This window comes from Psammomys obesus, unplaced genomic scaffold, assembly GCF_907164565.1.
Source record: "Psammomys obesus unplaced genomic scaffold, mPsaObe1.curated_primary_1811, whole genome shotgun sequence".
Classification (NCBI taxonomy): domain Eukaryota; kingdom Metazoa; phylum Chordata; class Mammalia; order Rodentia; family Muridae; genus Psammomys; species Psammomys obesus.
In genome coordinates this window covers 1,446,302-1,468,685 of record NW_026590405.1, presented here as the reverse complement: position 1 = coordinate 1,468,685, position 22,384 = coordinate 1,446,302, and the positions used below count along the sequence as shown (strand labels likewise).

The 22,384-nt window shown below is 53.2% G+C and overlaps 1 protein-coding gene and 1 long non-coding RNA gene across 2 annotated transcripts in view; one reads left to right on the top strand and one right to left on the bottom strand.

Annotated features, from left to right (window-relative positions):
* The window catches only part of Itgb2 (integrin subunit beta 2), a 29,569-nt gene that overhangs the window by 3,847 nt on the left and 3,338 nt on the right, over positions 1-22,384 (bottom strand). The window contains exons 2-13 of the mRNA XM_055607060.1: positions 17,559-17,619; positions 17,149-17,237; positions 14,602-14,782; positions 12,456-12,626; positions 11,127-11,368; positions 9,727-9,882; positions 8,850-8,945; positions 4,471-4,560; positions 3,130-3,270; positions 2,503-2,690; positions 1,207-1,451; positions 526-748 (exon numbers count right to left, since the gene is read on the bottom strand). Coding sequence (XP_055463035.1) covers positions 526-748; positions 1,207-1,451; positions 2,503-2,690; positions 3,130-3,270; positions 4,471-4,560; positions 8,850-8,945; positions 9,727-9,882; positions 11,127-11,368; positions 12,456-12,626; positions 14,602-14,782; positions 17,149-17,237; positions 17,559-17,616 — 1,880 coding nt within the window. The 5' untranslated portion in view covers positions 17,617-17,619. The remainder of the gene's footprint in view (positions 1-525; positions 749-1,206; positions 1,452-2,502; positions 2,691-3,129; positions 3,271-4,470; positions 4,561-8,849; positions 8,946-9,726; positions 9,883-11,126; positions 11,369-12,455; positions 12,627-14,601; positions 14,783-17,148; positions 17,238-17,558; positions 17,620-22,384) is intronic.
* Positions 17,423-21,194, top strand: LOC129676623 (uncharacterized). The gene is made up of 3 exons (XR_008720096.1): positions 17,423-17,597; positions 20,769-20,880; positions 20,992-21,194. It is a non-coding gene; the product is annotated as an uncharacterized LOC129676623 (long non-coding RNA).

Sequence of the window (22,384 nt, the reverse complement as noted above, 5' to 3'; positions counted from 1 at the left end):
TGCATGGTTGTGGAAGGGTCGAAGGAGCGTGTCATGGTCTGTGAATACAAAGACACACGAGCGTGCCAGGTGGTCTGGCTGTGTGTGAGTACACTAGTATATGAAGATGTATGGATGGACCAGGCTTCAGAGCTGCGCCAGGTGGCATGGATGATTCGGGAAACACACGAGCGTCTGGCGCATGGTCTAAAAGGAATATGGGCTTCTGCATACCAGATGATCCCAGGTAGAGGGCCTGGGAGCTCTCAGGACTCAGTGCCATGATGTGAGTGACAGCGGATATGGAATCGTGTTCATAAGAGGGTCTGGAAGGCAGCGCCAGTGTTAAAGGAAACCTGGCTCAAGGGCTGAAGGGACATAGGCCTAGCTCCCCTGTGAAGCCAGGAGTCCTGTGGGCGTGCAAGGAGGTAGATGGTAGGGACACTGGACCTGCTGAATCCTGCTGAGAACCGTCAAGGAATGGTACCCCTGGGGGCTCCCGGTTTGCCCAGCAGGGAGGCCAGCGTGGGCGATGGAGACACTCACATGTGATTGCTCTCTTTGCAGGGCAAGGAGCTGGGATTGGGCTTACACAACGGTGGCTGGTAGCTTCCCTCACACACGCATACGTTGCAGCTGCACCGGCCACGGCCAGAGCACTCCACCAGCCGCTCATTCAGGCAGCCCTCCGTGGACCTCTTGCACTGGCAGGCTGAGCCCTCGTAGCCATCAAGGCAATTGCATTTACCACAGAAGCAGGTGCCCCTTTCTGGAAAAGAGCCGAGGTCACCGTCACTCACTGATGGAGGCCAGGGAAAGGGAGTCATCCTCCTGCCACTAGGCTCCCTAGCCTGGTAGTGCCAGGAGGACAGCCTCCTCTGCTTCCTGTTTCTACCTATGCCTCTTCACATGGCCCCGGAGTACCATGGAAGGATAGCTGGGCAAAACCACATAGACCAAGGATGCCTTCCTGCCCTGAATCTCCAGCAACACAGACACCGCTCAGCTAGATGGGACCTCCACATTGTATCTGAAAAGCTCTTGGATCAGGACAAGACTGTCACCTCCATTGCCTTCCCAGGACAATGCTGGCCCTCACAGACAAAGAAATAGGTCGGGCAGGGAAGGCTTCCTGGACTGTCTATCTGTCTGTTCCCAATGCCCCACTTAACATCTCCCAGGACAAATGGACGAGGAAGTCCCTCCCCATGGCACCCTGACACTCACGTGGGCCGCCGCAGACCTGGGCATTGTATCGCTCGCAGTTGACATTGTCACACTCGCAGTACTGCCCAAAGATCATTTTGTTGGAGCCCTCAATGTTGTGGCACACACACTGCCCACAGATGCAGTCCCCCAGCCCTGAGCACACGATGGAGCTGTTGTCCCTCCTGCAGCTTCCTTCCAGCTCCTGGCTCGTCCGGCCCTGTGTCTGGCATTCGCAGTTTTTCCCAATGTAGCCAGACTCACACCTGGTGTGATGAGGGACGGGGTGCACTTAGGTCCTCCCTTGGGATGGGGACACCGGTCCTTCCCGGCCCAGCACTCACCCAAACACCTGTAGCGTATGGCATGCCACACCTGCTCTCCAAAGGTCTCCTGAGCATGTGCCATAGACCAGGCAAGGATGTCCCTGGGATCATACAGGTGACTGTCCTATGAGCAGGACACCCCTGGCAGGCTCACCTGGGAGCTGCCTGAGAGTTGAGTTAATAGATTGTCCTAAGAAGCCAGTATCTGTCCCTGACCTAGACCCGGAAGGGGGTCTGGTGAGCATCTGGGATCACTGCCTTATTACGGATGAGTGTGGGAACACAGTACCTAGCTCAGTAAGACGTGAACGGCAGGTCCGAACCCTGTCACATCCTGTAGGGTCCTCCTGCAGAAGGAAACTGCGGAATTCACTGACCAGTGGCCCAGTCCTTCAGGCAAGTTAGCTCAGCCTTATAGAGAGGCTGGGCATTCAGGACCAGGGCAAGGTGCTACCGGCCAGGGGGCAGCCACCGAGATCATAGAGTATCCGGGAGGAGGCACACAGTCAGTACAGGCCTGACAGATGGGATAGTCAGTGCACCCCAAATATCAGAAATTGGAGAAGCAGTCGGGAGTGGGAGAGCATGGCTGGCACCCAGACCAGCACTTACAGCTTCTCTGCTGGGCATACGGCACCCTTCCTCCTCCTTGAGGCAGAGCATCCTGAACCGAGGCCAGTGTACACATGCTCACCAGGCAGCTTTAGGGCTCAGGCTCCCAGGAGTGGCTGCCTGTCTCAAAGGTATTCTAACTACATGCTGCCAATCTGCTCCGAGTCCCTGAGGTCAGAGAGCCAGGAGTACCTGCAGGCCATCGACTTCCTGGGTGAGCCGGCCGTCCCCACTTCACCTGAAGACACCTGCCTCATGGGTAGGCATGCCGTGGGCCGCTCATGCCCACCTCACCATGCTGGGGGCTGGCTGTGCCCACCTCATCTGCAGACAGTTTTTCCGTGAACTGGTGAGCCGTGGGCCACAGGCACCTCCTCACCTGCAGATGCCACACTCCATGGTACCCTTGCCTCCACAGAGCTTTTGCTCCCGACTCTGGTCCCGGCACTGGCACTCGCACAGGGGAAGGACCTCTACGGTCACTGTGTCGGTGAAGCCCAGTGCCTTGATGACAAAGGACTGCTTCTGGATGCACTCCGAAGCCGTGACTTTTACCTGGAAGGTGACCTACAGGAGAATTGTGGGGGGGGGGGCTGAGCAGCAGAATGGCCCTACTTCTGCATCTTTGCCCAGCCTCTTGGGTACCCCAACCAGATACTTGTCCAGTTGCGCATGTCCAGCAGTTGCACCCAGAGGACCTGTCATCCCATGCCCATCAGCCTACCCTGGCCACTGTAGACATCTGCAGGTATTTGTGTGTCAATAGGCATGAACCTGCATCTGAGACCGTGTCTGACACCCTCCCTGCGCCCTTTCCCGAATCTGGCCTCACAGGTGTTTAAAGGGCGAAGAAGCTGGGTGCTGGCCACTAGTGGCTTCCTCCCTCACTTATGCCTGTGATCTTTCCCTCCTAGCCATTCTTGGGAGTGGGTCACCAAGATCTCCACTCGGGACTCTCTCACAGGCTGGTGTAGGAACCCCAGGCCCATCGGGGAGCCAGGCTCACCGGGACGTTGATCTGCACACCGTCACAGTCTCCTCGGGATTTGCCTAGACTTGGTGCTCCGTTACTGCAGAAGGAGTCATAGGTGACTTTCAGGGTGTCCGGGAGGTTGATGTGGTCCAGGAAGACTCTGGAGGAAAGTTTCTATGGGAAGGGAGCAGCTATGCTCAGGAGTGACTGGTCTGGCTGTCCCTGCCACCCAGGCCATCTCACTTTTCATATCCCTCCTGTTTGCATTAATGACACAAACACCCACTGAGAGCTCAGTGATTGTGTCCAGATGAGACAGTCAGCTGATGGTTTGCTCTCTGAGACAAAAACTAGGGACAGGTGACCAGCCTAGACACAGGCCATGAGCCCTGTGAGGACTGTCCCCTCACTGTTGAACCCCAGGGTTAGCAGAGGAGGAACGATAGACTGTTGAAGTGATGAGAGAGGTGAGACACAGATGGAAGGGGAAAGAGAAAAGGTGGCATCCAGTGAGGAGGCAATGATGACATCACCAGCATCATCCCTGTAAAGATAGAGCTAGAAATGACTGGACAGTGGCCAGGCACAGGAGCCAGCTTGGGGCACCTGGGCTTGCAAGGCTAGAGAAGGAAACAAGATTCCCCACCCTGGCCCCAGGCTTGCACCCCAGTCAGCAACAGAGATATTGAACACAGTATGTGCTTCTAGCCTTCAAAATGTTCAGCAGCAGATATGCAGGCAAGATCGTTGGGGGCACCTGTCACTAGGAGTAAATTTCTGGTTTTGGTTGTGTCCTCGATGGTGTCTGAGCCCCGAGCAGTGTTTGGTGCACACTGGTGTCCACCAGGACACTGGGCCTCTGAGGCAAGCAAATCTGAGTGCATTTGGACAGATTGCCCATCCACGAAGAGGAGGAGGAGAGTGGAGGAGGAGAATGGACAAGGGGTCTAGGAGGGTTCGCCCAGAATAAGGTCGGGGGCTGTCATGCAAGACACACCCTACTGCAAGGAAGTCTTCACGAGGTCCAAGGTCACTGTGATGAATGATGGGATCTCCCTACCCTGAGAGGCATCATTTTGCCCTCTCCAGCCACCCACTCCCCGCTGTTCCATGGTGGCTGGCAGGGAAGAGCCTCAATAAAGCAGGGACTGCCCTTATCGTACCAAACCCTGGGTAGGGTCTGGTCTAGGCCAGCCATGCCACCAAAGGACCCAAAGCTGTGGGAAGTGGCTGGCACGTATCCCCTTAACCTTCCTTCTTTCTCCCTGCCATGGCTATCCAGAAGCATGAGGATCCTAGCAGGAGCCCAAATCTGTCCTCTTCTGCCTGATCATGGGGTCCTTGCCAGCCCTCTGAGCTTTGCTGGAGACTCACGTAATAGGCGTTCTTGATGAGCTGCACCACGTTGCTGGAGTCATCAGACAGTTCCCCCACTGCTGACTTGGGGATGATCTCTGTGAGTTTCTGTTGGTGAGAAGATCAAGCTGGCACTCAGTGCTACCGGCCCCTCCACAGCCACGAGGCTAAGGATGAATGCCCAGGGCCTCCCTTCCTCACAATGGCTCATATGAATGCAGATAACAGGTCCTTGGAGCAAAACCTGAGGAGCCAAGCCTGGTGTCACAGTCTCTCTCCCCAGCTGAAGAACATCAAGCCCTTAGGAGCTTGACCTAGAAAGCCGCAGGCCTGGAGAGGCTGGGTCTAGTGTCCCAGTCCTCTCATCCCGGATATTTGGGAGGCTGAGGCAGGGGATCACAAGTTCAGGGCCTGCCTGGGTGACTCAGCCAGAAAGCCACAGAAGAAAAAGTGAAAAGAGGGCTGAGGGTGTGAGCCAGTGGCAGAGCACTTGCCTGACACAGATTCAATCCCCAGTTCTGACTGAAAAAGGGAGGAAGGCCGGGCAAGGTGGTGCAGGCCTGTAATCCCAGAACTCAGGAAGGCAGAGGCAGGAGAATCTCTGTGAGACCAGTCTGGTCTACATAACGAGTTCCAGGACATCCAAGGCTACACAGAGAATCCTTGTCCCAGAAAATGGGGGTGGGGGGAAGAGGAAGGGAGATAAGGAAGGAGAGAGGAAGGAGGGAGGAAAGACCAGCTCCAAAACCCTAAATGGAGGTTATACTCCGGGGTGTGGCTGTCCCCAGTGGACATTTCAATCTGATGGCCTCTTTGAATTGGAAGCACATGTCTGGCTCACTGCGGGACGATATTCCTACTATCTCAGCATGATACGCAGATAACAGTAAAACGTGGTAAAATCACATGACCATTTAAATTTTTTTTTATTTATTCATTATTTATACAGTGTTCTGCCTGCATGTGTGCCTGCACGCCAGAAGAGGGCACCAGATCTCATTATAGATGGTTATGAGCCACCATGTTATTGCTGGGACTGGACCTTTGGAAGAACAGCCAGTGCTCTTAGCCTCTGAGCCATCTCTCCAGTCCCTCCACTTGACCATTTTTAAAGGGTTTCTAATTTAATAGCAACTGTTACATAGCCCTGTGACAAGCTGCTGTAGCAGGACAGGTCTGCTGCCCAGAGGAGGTGGGCCACACCCTTGATTGAGAGGCATTCTGTACTTTCTTCATACCTTTCCTAGTGCTATTCATGGACATGCCACACTTCATGAACAGGGATTGATCACCCCACACACACACACACACACACCTCCACATAACTGATGACCAGGTCACTCGGGCCCAGCACCCTTCCTTGAGTCTCTGGAATGAAGTCTGTCCCTCCCGTGAATCCATCGCAGCCTAGCCACCAACCACCTCTGGGCTCTGCCACCCACTTCCTTTGCCCTGGCACAGGACCAGCCCTGGCCAGGAAAGCTGGGCTCCTCTATGTCCAGTCTGAAGATCCTACTCTACATGGTCTGGAAGTGCGTGTCCAATCGGGTCTGGTGTATACAGTCCTCATACGTGCGTCTTTGACCATCTCCTAGGGAACAGAGGATCAGGAAGGCCTGTGACCCCTGCTGTGGTTGTCCTTGTCAACTTGATTAAATCGGGAGCCAACTAAGACATGCCTCTGGGCAAGTCTGTGAGAGTGTATCCAGGAAGGACCTGCTGAAGGATGAAGTGGGCACTCCCCTGCCCCCGCCTCCCGGCAGCACCGTGTCATCTGTCTGTCTTCGCTTTTTGCTAGTGAGTGCATCAGTCCCTTCGCACGGCTGCTGTCCTTCGCCGATATCACAACTCAGTATGTTCTTCCACTATGGACGGAAGAGCTGCAACTTTGCAGGAAGCCTTCAGTCCTTCAGTACCAGCTTCGGTGGAAGAGGCCTCCAGTTTTGATGACTGGGCAACTACCAAGCTCTTGGCCTTTTAAGAAAGCAGCCAGCTTTGAAGAAAGCTCTCCAGCTGCTCTTGGTTGCAAGGCATTCTCATGGATCACCTCTGACGGGATAGATTCAGTCAGTTCAGTCCCTCCAGAAAGCTCTGCCCAGTTCAACCATCCAAGTGCTTGGGTGGCAAGTGGTGGGTTTGGGACTCAAGTCTCCTGTCGGGCAGATTTCTCCCTCATCGCCATGCTGTATTCTGCAATACAACTGATGCCACCAATGGGGAAGAGTTGGGACCGTCTACGAACCCTGTGAGGGGGAAGACAATCCATAGCCCAGTTGCAGACAAGGGCATGGTGTGTGTGTGCTGTAAATGTTTTGACCATGGAGTGGTCTTCTGCTTCCAGTGGTCACTCTGGCTGGCCATCATTCCTGATTATGAGTTAAACTACTGGCCTCCATGGCCACTTCCATCACCCACTCAGAGGAGCCCTAGCTTGTCCCTCCTTCTTCCTGATGTCTCTCCAGGGTACTGTGCACTGTCTGGAGCCTGGGAACCCGACAGTAGGAGCATCACTGGGCATGACTCGTCTAAGACCCACTCTGTGACACCATCCTCGGTTTTCATTCAGCAGTGCACATTCCACAGAAGTCAACTTCCCAGGTACTGTGTACCCCATCTCCACATTCCTGCTCACATCCCAACCCTGTACCCTGCCAGGTTTTTTTTCAGGTTTTTTTTTTTTTCTTTTAAGCAGCGTGGCAGTACAGAGTTGTCACACAAGGAGGGTCAGCCTGGGTTCACACTTGTTGGTATCTATGAGGACAGAGTGGTGGCAGGGACTGCTGAGGAGCTGTGGCCACTCTCAGATGAGAGGTCAGGTGCTCTGTGGAGTCACTGGGTAACTGAGCTCAGAGTCCCCACTGTGGCCTTCCCAGCTGAGCATTGTTCCGTCTCTCTGAGGAGGAAGCTGCTCCCCTTCTTTAGACACGTCTGGAGTGGTTGAGATCTGAGGTTCTCTGACCCTGAAGACTGAGCCATCAGACGTTTACAGATCGACTACAGCCAGCATCTTTCGTGCCGTAGATCACATGATAGGCACATGCATCTCATTCTGTCCCTGGGTCCTATGCTGAGCAGCTGCTGGGAGCAGAGATTCTTCCAGCGGGAGAGGAGTGGCGCTTTTGCTTTGAGTGGATCCCTGATGCCCACTGTCCAGGAGAGGTCAGTCCAGAGGCTGGGCTGCCTACACTGTGCACATTTCAAAGGACAGGAGCCGCCAGAGGGGCAGTAGCTTCTGGCACGTGGGTGTGTGTAGGTGTGTGTGGTGGAGGGAGGGCTGTCTTCAGGCCATGAAGGATCCACTCATTCTCGGGTGGGGCTGGAGGTCCTGCTCAGCCATGAGGTCAGCCCTGAGAGGGGCAGGGCCTCTGAAGTTCCAGCCCCATCTCTCTCCTAGAGTTTGCCTTTTGCCTTTCTCATCTCTGATGACTTCACACTGTGGCAGACTGACTGGGAGCCTCGAGGCTTTGCTTAATTCTGTAGGCCTGCCCAGCAAATCACTAAGCCGGGGAGAAAAGGCTTGGGAGCCTGGCAACTCAAGGCAGGACACACACATGACATGACAGCAGCTGCCGCAGAAACACAGGATGAGCCTAAAGTAGCATTTTGAAGGGGCCACAGGGAGTCACCCCGACCATTAGAAAACACTGTCTATCTCTGCAGCCACTTCTTGCTCTGTGACACCTTTGCATCCAATTACTGCTGTCACAAGAGAGGAATGGGTGCCAGTGGCATTCCTGTTGCATAAGATGAAGGGTCCAAGGGTCTCCTGACTACGAGAGTGGCACTTTGCCTTCCTCTGGTGGCCACCATACAGGTAAGCCCTCTGGATGCAGAGCCTTGGCATCCTCAGGCTTGACTCCACTTTACAAGGAGCAAGGGTGGCTGCTTCCTCCCCAGGAGGTTAAACAACTGTTTCAAAGCCAATACCGAATCCAAGATCCAGTTTGGTTTGGGCTTCTGTTTGTTGAGGTGCTTTGGGAAGACTTGTCCCTAACCAACACAGGAAGGTATCCCCGTGGATCTCCTGATGCAGTAACAACACATGAGTTTGGCTTCATCTGAATGCTGGTTATTCAAAGGGGCTTCTCTTGAGAGAGAGAGAGAGAGAGAGAGAGAGAGAGAGAGAGAGAGGGAGACAGAGAGCACTCCAGAAGAAACAAAAAGAACGAGCAGCACTGTGGAATTTCAAGATGTGGACACTTCAGGGCCTAACTGCAGCCTCAGCTTCCTCCATCAGGATGTTCACACATAGAAAACTGTGGCCCAATGGCCAACCCCCACCCAACCCACCCACAGGCCAGCATGGAAAGTAGAACTGAGGCAACCCTGGGCATGGCCTAGCTTGTCACTCCCAACTGAGACAGCCTGTCGCCCACATTGCACAAGGCTCCTCTTACCTCATAGGTTTTCACCATCTTCTTCGTCACCGCAAATATGGGCTGGATGTTGCTCTCAGCAAGTTTGTGGGCCAGCTGGCCCACTGAGGGGTAGTCCTGGAGAGAAGGGACATTCTGCTAGACAAGCTTCCAGGAAGCAAGTGTCCATGTGGGCAGAGTATTGATGAAGCTTGCTCAGGGCGGGCCTCACTTGGTATAGATCTACAAGCATGTGACAAGATTGGCAGGAAACCAACCGCTTTGAAATACATGAAGAGAACACTGGCAATTGCGATGGATCTCTTGGTTAATGCCAAGTAAAGAAAGCTACTGTGAGCCACCACTCCAGGTGCTAGATTTTAAACTCCACCCCTCACCAACATGATGTACAATGGACAGACATAACATTCAAGTTTAGGGGACCAAATGGACATAAGATATCGCTGCTCCTGTCCAATGTTAGGACCCCAGATTCTATTTGCCAACAACTCCAAATCAGTGGGTTCCAGGTGGTCCCTGCAAAAAAAAAATCTTTTGTGGTACCTTTGGGTAGGTAAGGAGTGTCCAGGCATGACCTAAGGCTCTGCCAGGGTCACTAGAGGCAGAGCAGGCATGCATAGAGGCAGTGTGATGGATGGGGAAGGCTGTGTCAGGACCTCTGCCATGAGGACCATGGTCAGGACTGTCTTGCAGGCTAGTGTGGGTCCTAGGAGCCTCGTGTTATCACGGGGGCTCTCTGTAATGCCTCTGTGATTTGTTATTTGTGTTAGGAGGAGTCTGGGTTCTGTTGGTATGACCTAGACATGTGACCCTGCTCTCATCCTGTCCTGTTCTCACTCCTGAATGGCCTTTAACCAGTGTTGATACGGGGGTGTGACAAGGCAGGCAGAGCACTCACGAACTCATTGCTCCTCTTGTACAAGTTATCTTCCAGGTGGCAGTGGCCATCATTGGGGGTCAGGATGGCACCAAGCTTTCCATCACCAGCAAAGTGGAAGCCATCATCTGTGGCAAACACCAGTAGCCTCGTGACATTGCGCCAGCCAATTTCCTCCTGGGAAGAAGACAGCCAGGGATTACCTGCCTTGGTTTCCCTGCAGGGCCCTCAGGAGACTGAGACAGAGACAGAGAAACAGAGACAGAGGGAGAGAAAGTCCTCACCCAGTACCCAGGAATTACCTAAACCAACAGCTCCCAGCATGCCCTGCAGGAGTGTGAGGTGAGAAATGAAAAGTATCTCAATCTAAAGAGATAAACTTCATAACCCTCTTGGGACCTGGAACTAGATTCCAATGGCACAATTATAAAAGGAGAACAGTATTCAGTAGTGCCCATTAAAATGCAAATCACCTAGCCAGGAATGGTGGCACATTGCCTTTAATCCCAGCACTCAGGGAGGCAGAGGCAAGAGGATCACTGTGTGATCCAGGCCAGCCTGGTGTACAAAATGAGTCCGGGACAGACAAGGCTACACAGAGAAACAAAAAACAAAACAAAACGAAAAAAAGTAAACACCTCCCAACCACAAAAGAGGGGACCAGGGGGTGTCTGTAGGGGAGCTGTGTGCCTGCAACACTCAGGAGCGTACATTTGAAGGAGCGTGCATTTGCAGCACCCACATTATGTACCATGGTCCAACACACAGGGAGAATGTGCGTACCCACAGGGTGAGCTCCCCGTAAAGCTGGAGAACTGAGAGCCAGGCTGCAGGGGGGTTGGCTTGCTGCAATGATGATGACGCTATAAACACAGTCTAGGACTGACAGGCAGGGGTGCGGATGAGGATGGGAGCGAAGGACAGGCCTCACCCTCTATTTTTTTTTCTTTTTCTTTTTTTCCAGACAAGGTTTCTCTGTGTAGCCTTGGCTGTCCTGGACTCACTTTATAGACCAGGTTGGCCTTGACCTCACAGAGATCTGCCTGCCTCTGCCTCCCAGAGTGCTGGGATTACAGGCATGCATCACCATGCCCTAACAGTCCTTGCACTCTTGACCTGAAAGGGAAAAAGCTTTAGGAACCAGAAGACCTTCTGCTGGGCAGCCTGGCTTGCAGGAGAGCTGTGAGGGCTGTGAGTGAGCACCGAAATGTGCGGGTGCTTTTCAAGGCTAGGTTGTCCTTCTTTTTTTCCTTATGACATGGGCCATGAAGGCTGCCCTTCTAAGATTCGGGAAGACAGTGAAACCAGATTGGGGTGAGTTCCTGAAGAGGCCTACCAGCTAGAGTGAGGAGCCCCACAGCACGGGTGGAGCCCCTGAGTTTGAGGAAATTGGAGGATCTGAACAGGGACAGTAGCCTCACCGGGCACGCAGCAACTTGCATTATGGCATCCAGGCCACCCTCAGGGGCGTCCAGGTTTCCGGAAATCAGTTGCTTGCCGACCTCTGTCTGAAACTGGTTGGAGTTGTCTGTTAACTTGAGCACATGCCGGAAGGCAAACGGGGGCTGGCAGGCCTTCTCCTTGTTGGGACACGGGTTCCTCAGCTTCTCAGGGTGTGTGTTGACAAAGGGCAGCACTGTCTTGTCCACGAAGGACCCAAAGCCTGAGGAGTACATGGCATGAGGCGGGGGGGGGGGGGGGGGGGGGGGGGGGAAAGAGGGAGGGGGGCGGGGGGGGGGGGGGGGGGGGGGGGGGGGGGGGACAGAAACAGCAGGCAGGACTCCAGGCAGGATAGGGAGGATCTGAAGCCCGAAGAATATCCATAATGAGGCAGCAGGCTCTAGGCAGGACAGTGAGCCTCCCAGTGGGGTAACAACTTTCCAAACAAGGGAGGAAGCAAGATGACGGTTGTGGGAACATGTGTGGATGAGCATGTGGCCCAAGCATGTGTGTAGCCGTGTGAAGGTTGAGCATATGTGAGGTCATGTACAAACACGTGTGTGACAGAGCGTGTACATGTATGCAGTCGTGTACCTGTGAGACCATGAGGGTTTGCATTTGAGTACACGTACACACATGTAGTCTTGTGTATGCAGGCATAGAGGCACACAAGTGTGACTGGGCATGTGCACAGGCATGCAAATGTGATTGTGTATGGGACCCTGGACATGTGCGAGCATGAGTGTACATGAGTGTATGTGCACATGTGAGTCTATGAGCTTGCATCCTGTGTTCAAGCATGCTTGCGGGAACCCTCCAGCGCAGACAATGAGACACAGTGCTGTTCCGGAGTGGGTAGGGGTGGCCTGTTGGCCTGTCCCAAGTGCTTGGTGAGCACGCCGGTGCCGGTCAGTGCTATGACCCTCACCCTGTGCCCTTTGCCCTCTGACCCTCACCCCGAGACCCTCACCCCGAGACTCGCCCTGCAGTCTGCTTCCACTGCCCTGTTAGTGCTGTGGTTACTGTGACATAGATCTACTTTTTAGTAATCAGCGCTACAGGACTTTTGTCTCTTAAACATCAAAATAGAAACTAAGGAAGAGAAAGAGAAAGGGTTAGGAGGAGTTCACAGGTCTTAGCAGCCTGAGACCAGGTGTGTCCGCTGGTAGAGATTCAGGGTTGACTCTGGCCCCCACAGACACTACATAAGCAGTTTCCCCAGCTTCTGCTCCTGCAGATCTGTGTTGGTGGGGATCTGCGGTGTCAGGGAGTTCCCGAGATTGAAATGTGTGTGTGTACTGTGAGCTCACCGATGCGGCCAGACTCAGTGATCTCGTTGAGGGCCCGAAGCAGGTCACCACCCAGCTTCTTGACATTGTTGAGGTCGTCTAGCATGGAGTAGGAGAGGTCCATGAGGTAGTACAGATCAATGGGGTAGCCCTTGGCCCGCTGGAAAGTCACATTGAAGGCGGCCGCCTGCCCTGTCGGGGGAGAGCAAGGGACAGGCTGAGCCCGGCTGCAAGTCTGTCAGACCTCACCAGGTCCCCAAATTCCTATTGCCTCGAATTTACTATGACCTGGAAGGGGCTGTGGCCAGGACACAGGACAGGCAGATTTGAATTCAGAGAAGTGCACTCACTAAAGCACAAGAAGGCCTGCGTGGTGCAGTGTGTGTGTGTGTGTGTGTGTGTGTGTGTGTGTGTGTGTGTGTGTGTGTTGTGCAGATTCACTAGGTAGAAGCCTGAAAACCCAAACTGTGGCTCTAGAAGCACTTAGGCTAGAAGGGTGGAATGCAACCAAGGAGGGGGCTTTCAATGTTTACAGAGAAGGCCCAGAGAACTACCCTTCTCTCCCCACTAGGAGGGGCTGCGCCTCTGCCTCGGCTTTCTCACTCAGAACTGCTCTCCAGGGGTCAGCAGGGCCAGGCCCTAGAATCAGGGATCAGGGACAGAGGTCTTGGTGCAGAGGTCTTGTGTCTGCTCCTAGGACATCAAAGAGACAAGCTCTCTCCTCCACAGTCACTAAGACAACCTCCCAGACCCCCCCCCTCCTCATCCTTTTTTGTGCTTTCTTCTGCCCTTCGCTGTCCCTGACAACCTGCCCCTTAGATACTGACTAGGTCCTTGTGCTAGTCAGCTTGGGCACAATCCAGCATCACCTGGGAAGAGTCCCACTTCGAGATTGTCTTAATGAGGTCGGCACAATTAAGATGTGTGCCTGTGGACACATCTGCCCATGCTACACCACCATAATTTATGTCAGCCCCCTGAAAGTGGGTGGCAAAATTCCCTCCCTGGCTCGGGGGTCCTGATCCGGGTAAGAGTAGAGGAAGTAAGCCGAACGCTAAGCATGCAGTCATTTCTCTCTGCTCTTGCTTGCGTCTGGGCTATGAGCAGCTGCTACAAGTTCGTGCCGCCTTGACTTCCCTGAAATGGTAAACTGTGACCTAAAACTGTAAGCTAAAATGAACCTTCCACTCTGCCTCAGAGTTGCTTTTCGTCGGGTGTTTTATCATAGACACAGAAATGAAACTACGATCTTCCACTCTCTTGTTCTGTGCCCCTCCCTAGAGAGCCCCGCCCCGTCCTTCACACCCAGCTCCTTGCAGGGTCATCTGCTGATGCCCCTTGTCACTGTGGCTACAGCTACGATGAGCCTGCCCACTGCCGGTGTCCCACCCAGGCTTACTTCACTGCATCTGACCCAGTAGAGCATGTCTGGGCCAAGCCTGGTACAAACTGATATGCACTTCCTCGGGTACTTGCCAGTGCTCTTACTTTGCCAAGACTGCCTGAGTCCTCTGAGAGTGGAACTCAATGGTGACTTCTAAATGGCTTGGCTCTCCCCTTTTAAACAAGGCACAGAGCACACTGCTCAGAGAGGGTCCAAGCCGGCCAGTGGTGGTACCTGCCTTTAGTCCCAGCGCTTCGGAGACAGAAGCAGGCAGAGATCTCTGAGTTTGAGGCCAGCCTGATCTACAGAGTGAGCTCCAGGACAGCCAGGGCTACACAGAGAAATCCTGTCTCAAGAAAACCAAAGGGAGGAAGGGAGAGAGAGAGAGAGAGACAGAGAGACCAGAGACCAGTGCAGACAGTGGGGTTGAAAGACCCCACCTAGGACACAGCTCAGACTTTGAAGCAGCTTTTTGAAAATTATAGTTGTTTGTTTGTGGGAAGGGGGGAGCTTGTGTGCACACCACATGGAGGTCAGATAACTACTCTCTTCAGTCTTTGGGTCCTAGGGAATTGAACTCAGGTCTCCAGCTTGGTGGCAAGCACTTTCACTGGCTGAGCCTTTCCATAGTCCCAGAGCTCCAACTTCAGTGATGAGAGGTTCATCAGCCAGCCCAGCTCACCATCCAACACAGAGACATCGATCAGCCCAGGCAGGCAGGGGCAGGCTGAGCTTCCAGATATACCGTTCACCTGGCCCATCCCAACCAGATCCCAAACCTACCTGGTCGTAAGTAAAGCGTCACTTTTTGTGGAGATAGCTGCTTCTGTCCCCCCCGTCGATCATCCTGGGATTCAGCAAGGCTCCTGGGATCCATTATGTCATCGGCTGGACAACCCTTCGCCAGCAGCTGTGCCCGTGTGTCGCAGCGCAGGGAGTCAGGCTCCCCTGGCCCGGTAAAGTTCTAGAGGAGGGGTCTTGGGTCAGGCAGAGAGCATAGCGCTGCAACAGCAGAACCCTGCCCCGGTTCCTCCGCACTTGCCCTGGAAACTTCAGTTAGCTATTTCTGTGGAATGCCGCAATCACCTAGGGAAGACCAGACTCCCAGACAGCCTCGGTCCCCCCGACAGCTCTAGGCTCTCCCTGAGAGCGCTAGGTCACTAGAAGCATAGACAACAGACCTTTCTCTATCTTTTGGGCACTGACTCCATCAACCTCCAGCCAAAAAGCTGATCAGCAGCCACGAGCTCAAGTGTTAGCCAAAACCCGCTAGCACCTTTCTGCAACAGGACCCTTTGTCCCAGGGAGCTCCCGCCTCCCAAAAGGACAGAGGTGAGCTCCTTGAGCCAATGGGACAGCCCTTGCTAAGACCCAGAGCAGAGCTTGGGGTCAAGTCTCTCTCAGTTGGTAGGGAAAAGAGTTGATGAGAGGAGGGGAGAGCCCAGGACACCTTCTTCTTGACCACTGTGTCCCTTCCGAAAGGCCCCTGGGTCTGACGCGGAAGTATCTGGTCCTGAACCGGAGCCTCTTTCATCCAGAGCAGGTCTGGCTCAACTGCAAAGTACTGAAAAGCACTGGCACTGCCTGTTTGCTCTCCGAGAACAGCAACCACCCAGAAGTGCAATAGAGGCCGCCCCTCCAGCGCCTCCACTCTGTGCTGGCTTTCAGGGCCATATCTTCAATCCTCAAGAAACACAAGCTGTTGGCACGGTGGCGATGCCTGTAACCCCAGCACTCAGAGAGGCAGGGGCAGGCAGATCTCTGTGAGTTGGAGGCCAGCCTGGTCTACAAAGCAAGTGCAGGACAGCCAAGGCTACACAGAGAAACCCTGTCTCGAAAAACAAAAAACAAAACAAAACAAAAAAAGAAACAGAAGCCATCAGCGGGAATAGAGAGAAGTTAATATGTAATCGTATAGAACAAGCGGTTCTTTTCAGATGAGTAAAATGGCTCAAGAGGAAGAGAGAAATGGTTCATCCAGGCCTTGGACCACAGCCCTCAGCCACAGGATAGAGGTTACAACATCAGGCCTCTTGCTCTGGAGTTTTGCCTATGGCGTGGGTGGTTCCTGGAGACAGAAGCCAAAAGCCTGTGGGATGGAGAAGAGGAGGAGACTTGGCACAGAATGCTGGAAGCCCACTTCTCAGGAAGGCCTAGGAGTCTTCTGTAACTCTAAATCTTGGGTCAGGGGAGAAGGCCAGAGTAGAGTTAGCACAGCTGGTCAGTCCAGAGTAAGAAAGTTCTCAGCACAAAACAAAAGTCATAAGAGTGACGCCCACGGCAGCTTTGAGGGGCCCAGTGACCAGACATGGACAGGTTGAAAATCAAATTAGAAAAATAATGGTCAGACACTAGCAGGGTGGTGGTAGCACACACCTTTAATACCGGCACTTGGGAGGCAGAGGCAGGTGGATCTCTATGAGTTCGAGGCCAGCCTCGTTTACAAAATGAGTCCAGGACAGTCAAAGCTACACCCTGTCTCAATATCCCCCAAAAAAAGAGTCATAAACTATTGACCAGAAGAGAGAGAGAGAGAGAGAGAGAGAGAACCATTTTGCTGCCACTGCAGTGGTACTGGAGCCTGCCTGAGTCACCAGTGAACAGACTTCAAGGTCACAGATGCAGTTCGGTGGAGAAAGAATCCTAGTGCTCTGAAGAACCTCACAGATGAGCCTGTCACTCGCTGTGGGGGGACACAGGAAGTGAGGAGAAATCTGGAAGGTGCCACCTTCTGAAGCATCGTTAGCACCAGGCACGGAGGGGCCACGTGTGCCTCATGCAGTGCGCAGAGGTTAGAACCACTGCCTAGCGTCCCCAGCGTAACAATGGAGTTGAACCAGAGGACGTGCTGGGCTGGAAGTGTCAAGGGACTTTGAGTGACAAGGCTGGGAAAATTTGGAAAGCTGGGAATGTTCTGAATGTAAGGAGTTTAAAGTGATATCCTGTGTGAGTGACCTCAGACTACAACAGTGAGGGAGAAAAAAAACATGAAAATCTGGCAAGATTTGCCTATGGTTTGCCCACTGGGTTGATATGATATGTTCTGGGTTTGAAAACAGGATCAAATATGAGCATGCCTGGGTGGTGGTAGTCAGTGCTGATTATCAACCGGACAGAGTCTGAAATCACCTGGCCTCCAGGCACACTGGTGAGGAATTGTGTCGATTAGGTTCACTGAAGTGGGAAGAGCTGCCCAGTGTGGGTGGCACTATCCCGTGTGGACTGAAGAGAAATGCGACAGGAAGTCCAACATGTACATTCATCACTGGCTTCCTGTCTGTGGATGAGATGTGACCACCTGCCCGCCCCCCCAACCCCCGCAGCTCTTACCAGTTTCTGGCACCACGAGCAGCCAGGCCCCGACTGGATACAGTCCTGGCAGTTGCTGGCTCTGTACTTGGTGCACTCCTGGGACATGGCTGGGGAGATAGACAGGCTGGATGAGGGCCCTGCATCCACCCTGGCTGCCCTCAAGGGTGAGTCGGGGGCAAAGGTAGACGAGGCTCTGGGGAAGAAGGTCCAAGGGAAGGGCTCTGAGTCACCCCAACAGGATTCAAAGCAGAACTCTAGAGAAAGTCACACTCCATCTCCTGCTACATAAGGACAAATGCATTCACGCCTGAGATTTACTCTCAGGGGCTGGTCCTTCCTCAGCCACGTGGGAACTTAGACCCAAGGGGTCATGGGATGGGCCTGCTGTAAGGGAATATCATATGTAGGGACAACTCCACAGAACTCACCAGTTCCCAGAGAGAGCAGGCCAGCTACAACAAGCAGCGGTGAGTGTGGGCCCAGCATGTCCTGTGGAGAGAAGGGCCAGGTGACTCCAGGTTGATCCCCTGAGGAGTTTTTTCTTGTTGGCCTACTGCCCTTCTGCCATGGGGTATGAGAACCAGACAGGGCCAGCACAGATATCAAAGTCCACGAGGAAGAGGCCACTTAGGCACCACAGGGAGGGATGTGGGAGCTGAATATTGGCTCAGGTGGCCAGATACCTAGAAGAACAGGCATACACACATGCTCTCGTATACACACACAGAGCATGGGGGGAGGGAGAAAGGGAGAGAGAGAGGAAGAGGAAGGGGAGGGAGAGAGACAGAGAGAAGGAAGGAGAGAGGGGGAAGGAAGAGAGAATGAGAAAGGAAGAGAGAAAGGGAGGAAGGTAGAGAGAGGAGGAGGAAAAGAGAAAAAGAGAGAGGAGGGACGTAGAAAGGGAAGAAATGAAAGAGGGGGAGGGAGGGAGAGAGGAGGAGGAAGGAGTGAAGGAGGGAGAGAAAGAAGGAGGAAGAGGGAAGAAAGATGGAAGGAGGAAGGGACGGAGGGAAGGAAGGAGAAAGATACGGAGGAGGAGGGAAGGAGGGCGGGAAATATACGCATACCACACAGGCAAGCCCATCTCCATTCCACAAGTGCAGTGGCTCATGCTGCCCAGGACCATGGCACCTGTGCACCCCAAGTCCATAGTGAGCTTGGACCACAGACCTGGTTGGCTCAGATAGCAGAACCGAGCCCAGGCAGAGCCATGAACTTGGAGTATTTGTGGGACAGGACTGAGCTGGCTTACTGCCTGTCTCTGGTTGTCTCAGACACATTTTGGGGCCTTGATTCTATTCTTTCCCTGGAGGAACTAGAGCTGGGGATCCTATTAAAGTCGCTGTCCTGGGAAGGGGAGAATATGTTTTGCAGAGCTCACCCACAGCCTGGACTACCCTGCTTCAGGCCACCTGCTGTTCCCTGAACCACAGCACATTATCCTGCTTACAGCCAGTGGAACCAATGGCCTTGAAATAATGGGGAGCTAGCCGGGGCTGGGTATGCAGAGAGGCCTGGCTTGTGACTTCTGTACAGCTGGGCACTGGCAAGTAAGGCGGCTCCCAGATCCTCATCCTGGAAGTAGCTAGAGGGGCCAGGACTCAGCCCAAGAGAGGCCTAGAATGTTCTGGGTGGGGTGGCCCTCTGGTCTGACTTCCTAAGACAGGAGAACTTGTGTCAGGCAGGCAGGAAGAGATACCTGCACCAAGGTCCATGTTGTCAGAGACAAAATCAACATGCCTTTCAAGCCATGACCAGCAGTGGTCCCTGACATCTATCTTTGCTTCCTGAAGCCCAGTGTCCACACTGAGGCTCTCTGGGAGGTATGACACCATCTAGGGCCACCCCACTTGGGGGTCCTATGGGTATAGGCCCCATGTAGCCCTACTTCTGACCTTTCTAAAAGTGGCCTGTGACCACAGAAAGTTCACCTCCAGGGGAGATGTTAAATGAGGCCTGCTCCTCCCCACTGAAGGAGAAGCAGGACTTCCTCCCCGGGTTCCTGAGTTTAGCAAGGCAGGGAGATTGTTTTTGTGTTTCCCTGTCCCAGGGCACCCAGCTGAAGCTGAGGCAGGTGTATTTGGTCCCACTTCTCCTGCATCCTCACTGATGGCGGTGACACAGGTGTCCACCAATAACCCTCTTGGCTGGTCTGGGAGTTGGCACATGTCTCCGAGATCTTCAAGCTGGCACTGCAAATCCAGTCAGCCTCAGGACAGCCCTCTCTCTGAGGCCATGGCTGCTGTGGGTGGAGAGTGTGGATAGTCCTTTCAGGGCACGGGCAGGTGCTTCGGGGAGCAGCCTCTACAGATACCCCCCCCAACAGCTATGATAATCGGAATTCAAACTCAGTTTTCCAAAACGGGGAAACTGAAGGCTCCAAGCAGCAGCAGGGTATAGATCTGGATGTCACGTTATACTTATATATACACGCATGCTCACATGCACACACACACACACACACACACACACACACACACACACAGAGGGAGGGGATTGTTCACCAAGACCAACCCACAGACCACACTGCTCTGACCTTGACCACAGGAAACCTTGACCAGGGTAGCCACCTCCTGCTCCTTGTTCTGGGTGTAGAGCCCTCAGAACTAAGGGCTGTTGGGAGGAGCCAGCTCCACCTGCTCCGTATGCCCCACAGACGACCCCAGACAATGACAGTGGCTTGAGCTTGCCAGGTAGATGGATAAAGGCCAAGCTCCCGGGAGGTTGCAGAGCCTGGGACGGAGCACCTTCCCAGCAGCCAGCTCCTGCCTCTGTGTGGCTAGTTCCGGGGCCTTGAGTGAAACCAGCATCACAGAAGCCTGAAAGAGCAAAGACTATCTAGTTATTTCTGCCTCCATTTTCTCTATATAACAGGAGCAGCCCATGGGTGTTGAGGACTAGGCCCATCTAGGCTTTCCCTGAGGCCCTGATACATGGAGAAAGAAAATAGTTTCTTGTCTAAAACCTGTAATATGCTTATCAAGGCTAGCAATGGCCTGGAGCCAGGGCCTCGGAGAGCTGTGGCTTCATCCAAGAACTCAACTCTTCCCACCCTAAGGGGCTATGGTTACCAGTCCCAAGGCTACCTGTGTGTTCAGGCTCTGATGTCCTTGAGATATCCCATGTTCCCCTTGTGCAATATTGCTTGGTTAGCTTCTCAGGACTCAGTCTCATTATATGATAGCATGTTTGAGACCGTCTCACGTCTCCTCTAAAAACTGTATATAAGATGCTCTTCTCCTCCTGTTTCTCCTTCCCCTCCTTCTTTTTTCCTTTTTTTTTTTTTTTTTTGGAGACAGGGGTTCTCTGTGTAGCCTGGCTGTCCTGGAACTCACTCTGTACACTAGGCTGGCCTCGAACTCAGAGCTCTGCCTGCTTCTTTCTTCCTTCTGAGTGCTGGGATTAAAGGTGTGTGCCACACCCGAGGCCCCCAGCTTGCTGTACTTCATAACAAACTTGCTTGGCATAAGTCATCAGCTTGTGTATGACCTCTTGACCCCAGATTTCCTGTCTTCTTTATCTTCTCACCTCCTAGCCCTCCCTCTTAGGACCCTATCACTGAAGAATGGTCCGCTGGCCCAGGTCTCATGTGTAGCCTGCGTCTGAATGTTGCATTTCTGTGTGTCATACTTTTATAGCTGGACATAGCTGGTCCCTCCACTCCATCTGAAAGCCAGCAAATGAGGAGGCCTCTGGTCACTGTAGCTCCCAACTCCCAACTGTGTCACCAGTCTAGGCAGGAGGACAAGGGTGAGTAAGGGTGTCTGGGAAGTGGAAGACCTCCTCATGGTTACCTAACAGTCCTGCCGAGGTCTCCTCAAGCTCCTGGGCTTCACTGGGGCTTCTCGGTTCTTTGGGCAGGTACCCTCACCAAAGCATGAAGTGCAACGTTATGCAGAGGCCTCCTGAGCAGTTCTAACCCTGGCAGCTATCAAAACTCAGCATCAGAGCCACCCTTGATCTACACCCTCTGCTAGACAAGAGCTGTGTTGCAACCCAGGAAGTGGTGAGAGCAGCAGGCCCCTAACCCTGTGAGGCCTAGGTTTTCCTTCCCTGAAGATTCCCTTGGGGACTATGGCATCTAATGAAGGAGTGAATAAAGACCTCACTTCGTGATGAATAAAGCACTTGTGATGGAAAAGTATCTACATTATACATGTCCCCATGAGAAGTGACATGGCAAAAGGAGAAACAAGAAACAAAAGGCAATTTAGGCAGCCTATGTGGTAACACAGATGTAATCCTAGCACTTGGGAGGTGAAGACCCGAAGACTAGGAGTTCAAAGCCAACCTCAGCTACATAGTGAATTCAAGACCAACTGGAGGTGCATGAAACTCTGTGCCCCAAAAGGGGGGAGGTGGTAATGTAAGAAAGCCAGCAGAGATAGGGTGAGTCTACAAGAGGCAGGTGGTGGGTGGCTTCCTGTCTCAAGTCACAGCACATGGGACTCCTGGCTGACAGCCAAACAGGCAAAGACTGGCAGAGCCCCAGGGTGGTTTGGAGGGAGAGTAGATGGAGTTTTAGGGCCACCCCTGTCTCAGGCAAACAAAGATAAAGGATGTGGTAATCTCAGGTGCTCACAGCCCCGCTTTGAACTTTTTCACCAAAGCCCAGTGTCAAGATGGAGTCACTTCTGCCTTTACACATTCACAAAAGAACCAGGGGCAGATGGGCTCCAGGGTGCTGGAACATTGTTCCAAGATCAAGGAGCTCTGGGCAAAGGAATAGGGGCCAACAGAAACAGAGCGAGCAGCTGGCTTCAGAACACTGGATCTAGGATTCAGAGCTCTGTGCAGACACAGGGATGAGGGATGCCCTAATTCCTTTTTGTTGCTGTGATAAAAATACTTTGACCACAAGCAAGATAGGGAAGGAAAGGGTTTATTTCAGCTTACAGGTTACAGTCATTTTTGAGGGAAGAGAGGGCAGGAGCTTGTAGAAAAGATGGAGGAACCCTCACTCTCCCACAGGCTTATGCTTGGCTAGTTTTCTATACAGCCCATGACCACCTGTCCAGAGAATGGCGCTGAGCACAGTGGCATGGGCCCTCCTACACTGATTAATCATCAAGATATTTCCCCATAAACACACCCACAGGATAGTCTGGTCCAGGAAGTTCCTCAGTTGACTTAATGCTGAGTAAAACTGACAAAGTTAATTAGGACAAATGGCCCACAGGAATAGATGGAGGAGCTGGGTTCCAAAATACTACATTTGGGATCCTAGAGCTCCAGACCGGTGAGAAACCCTGTT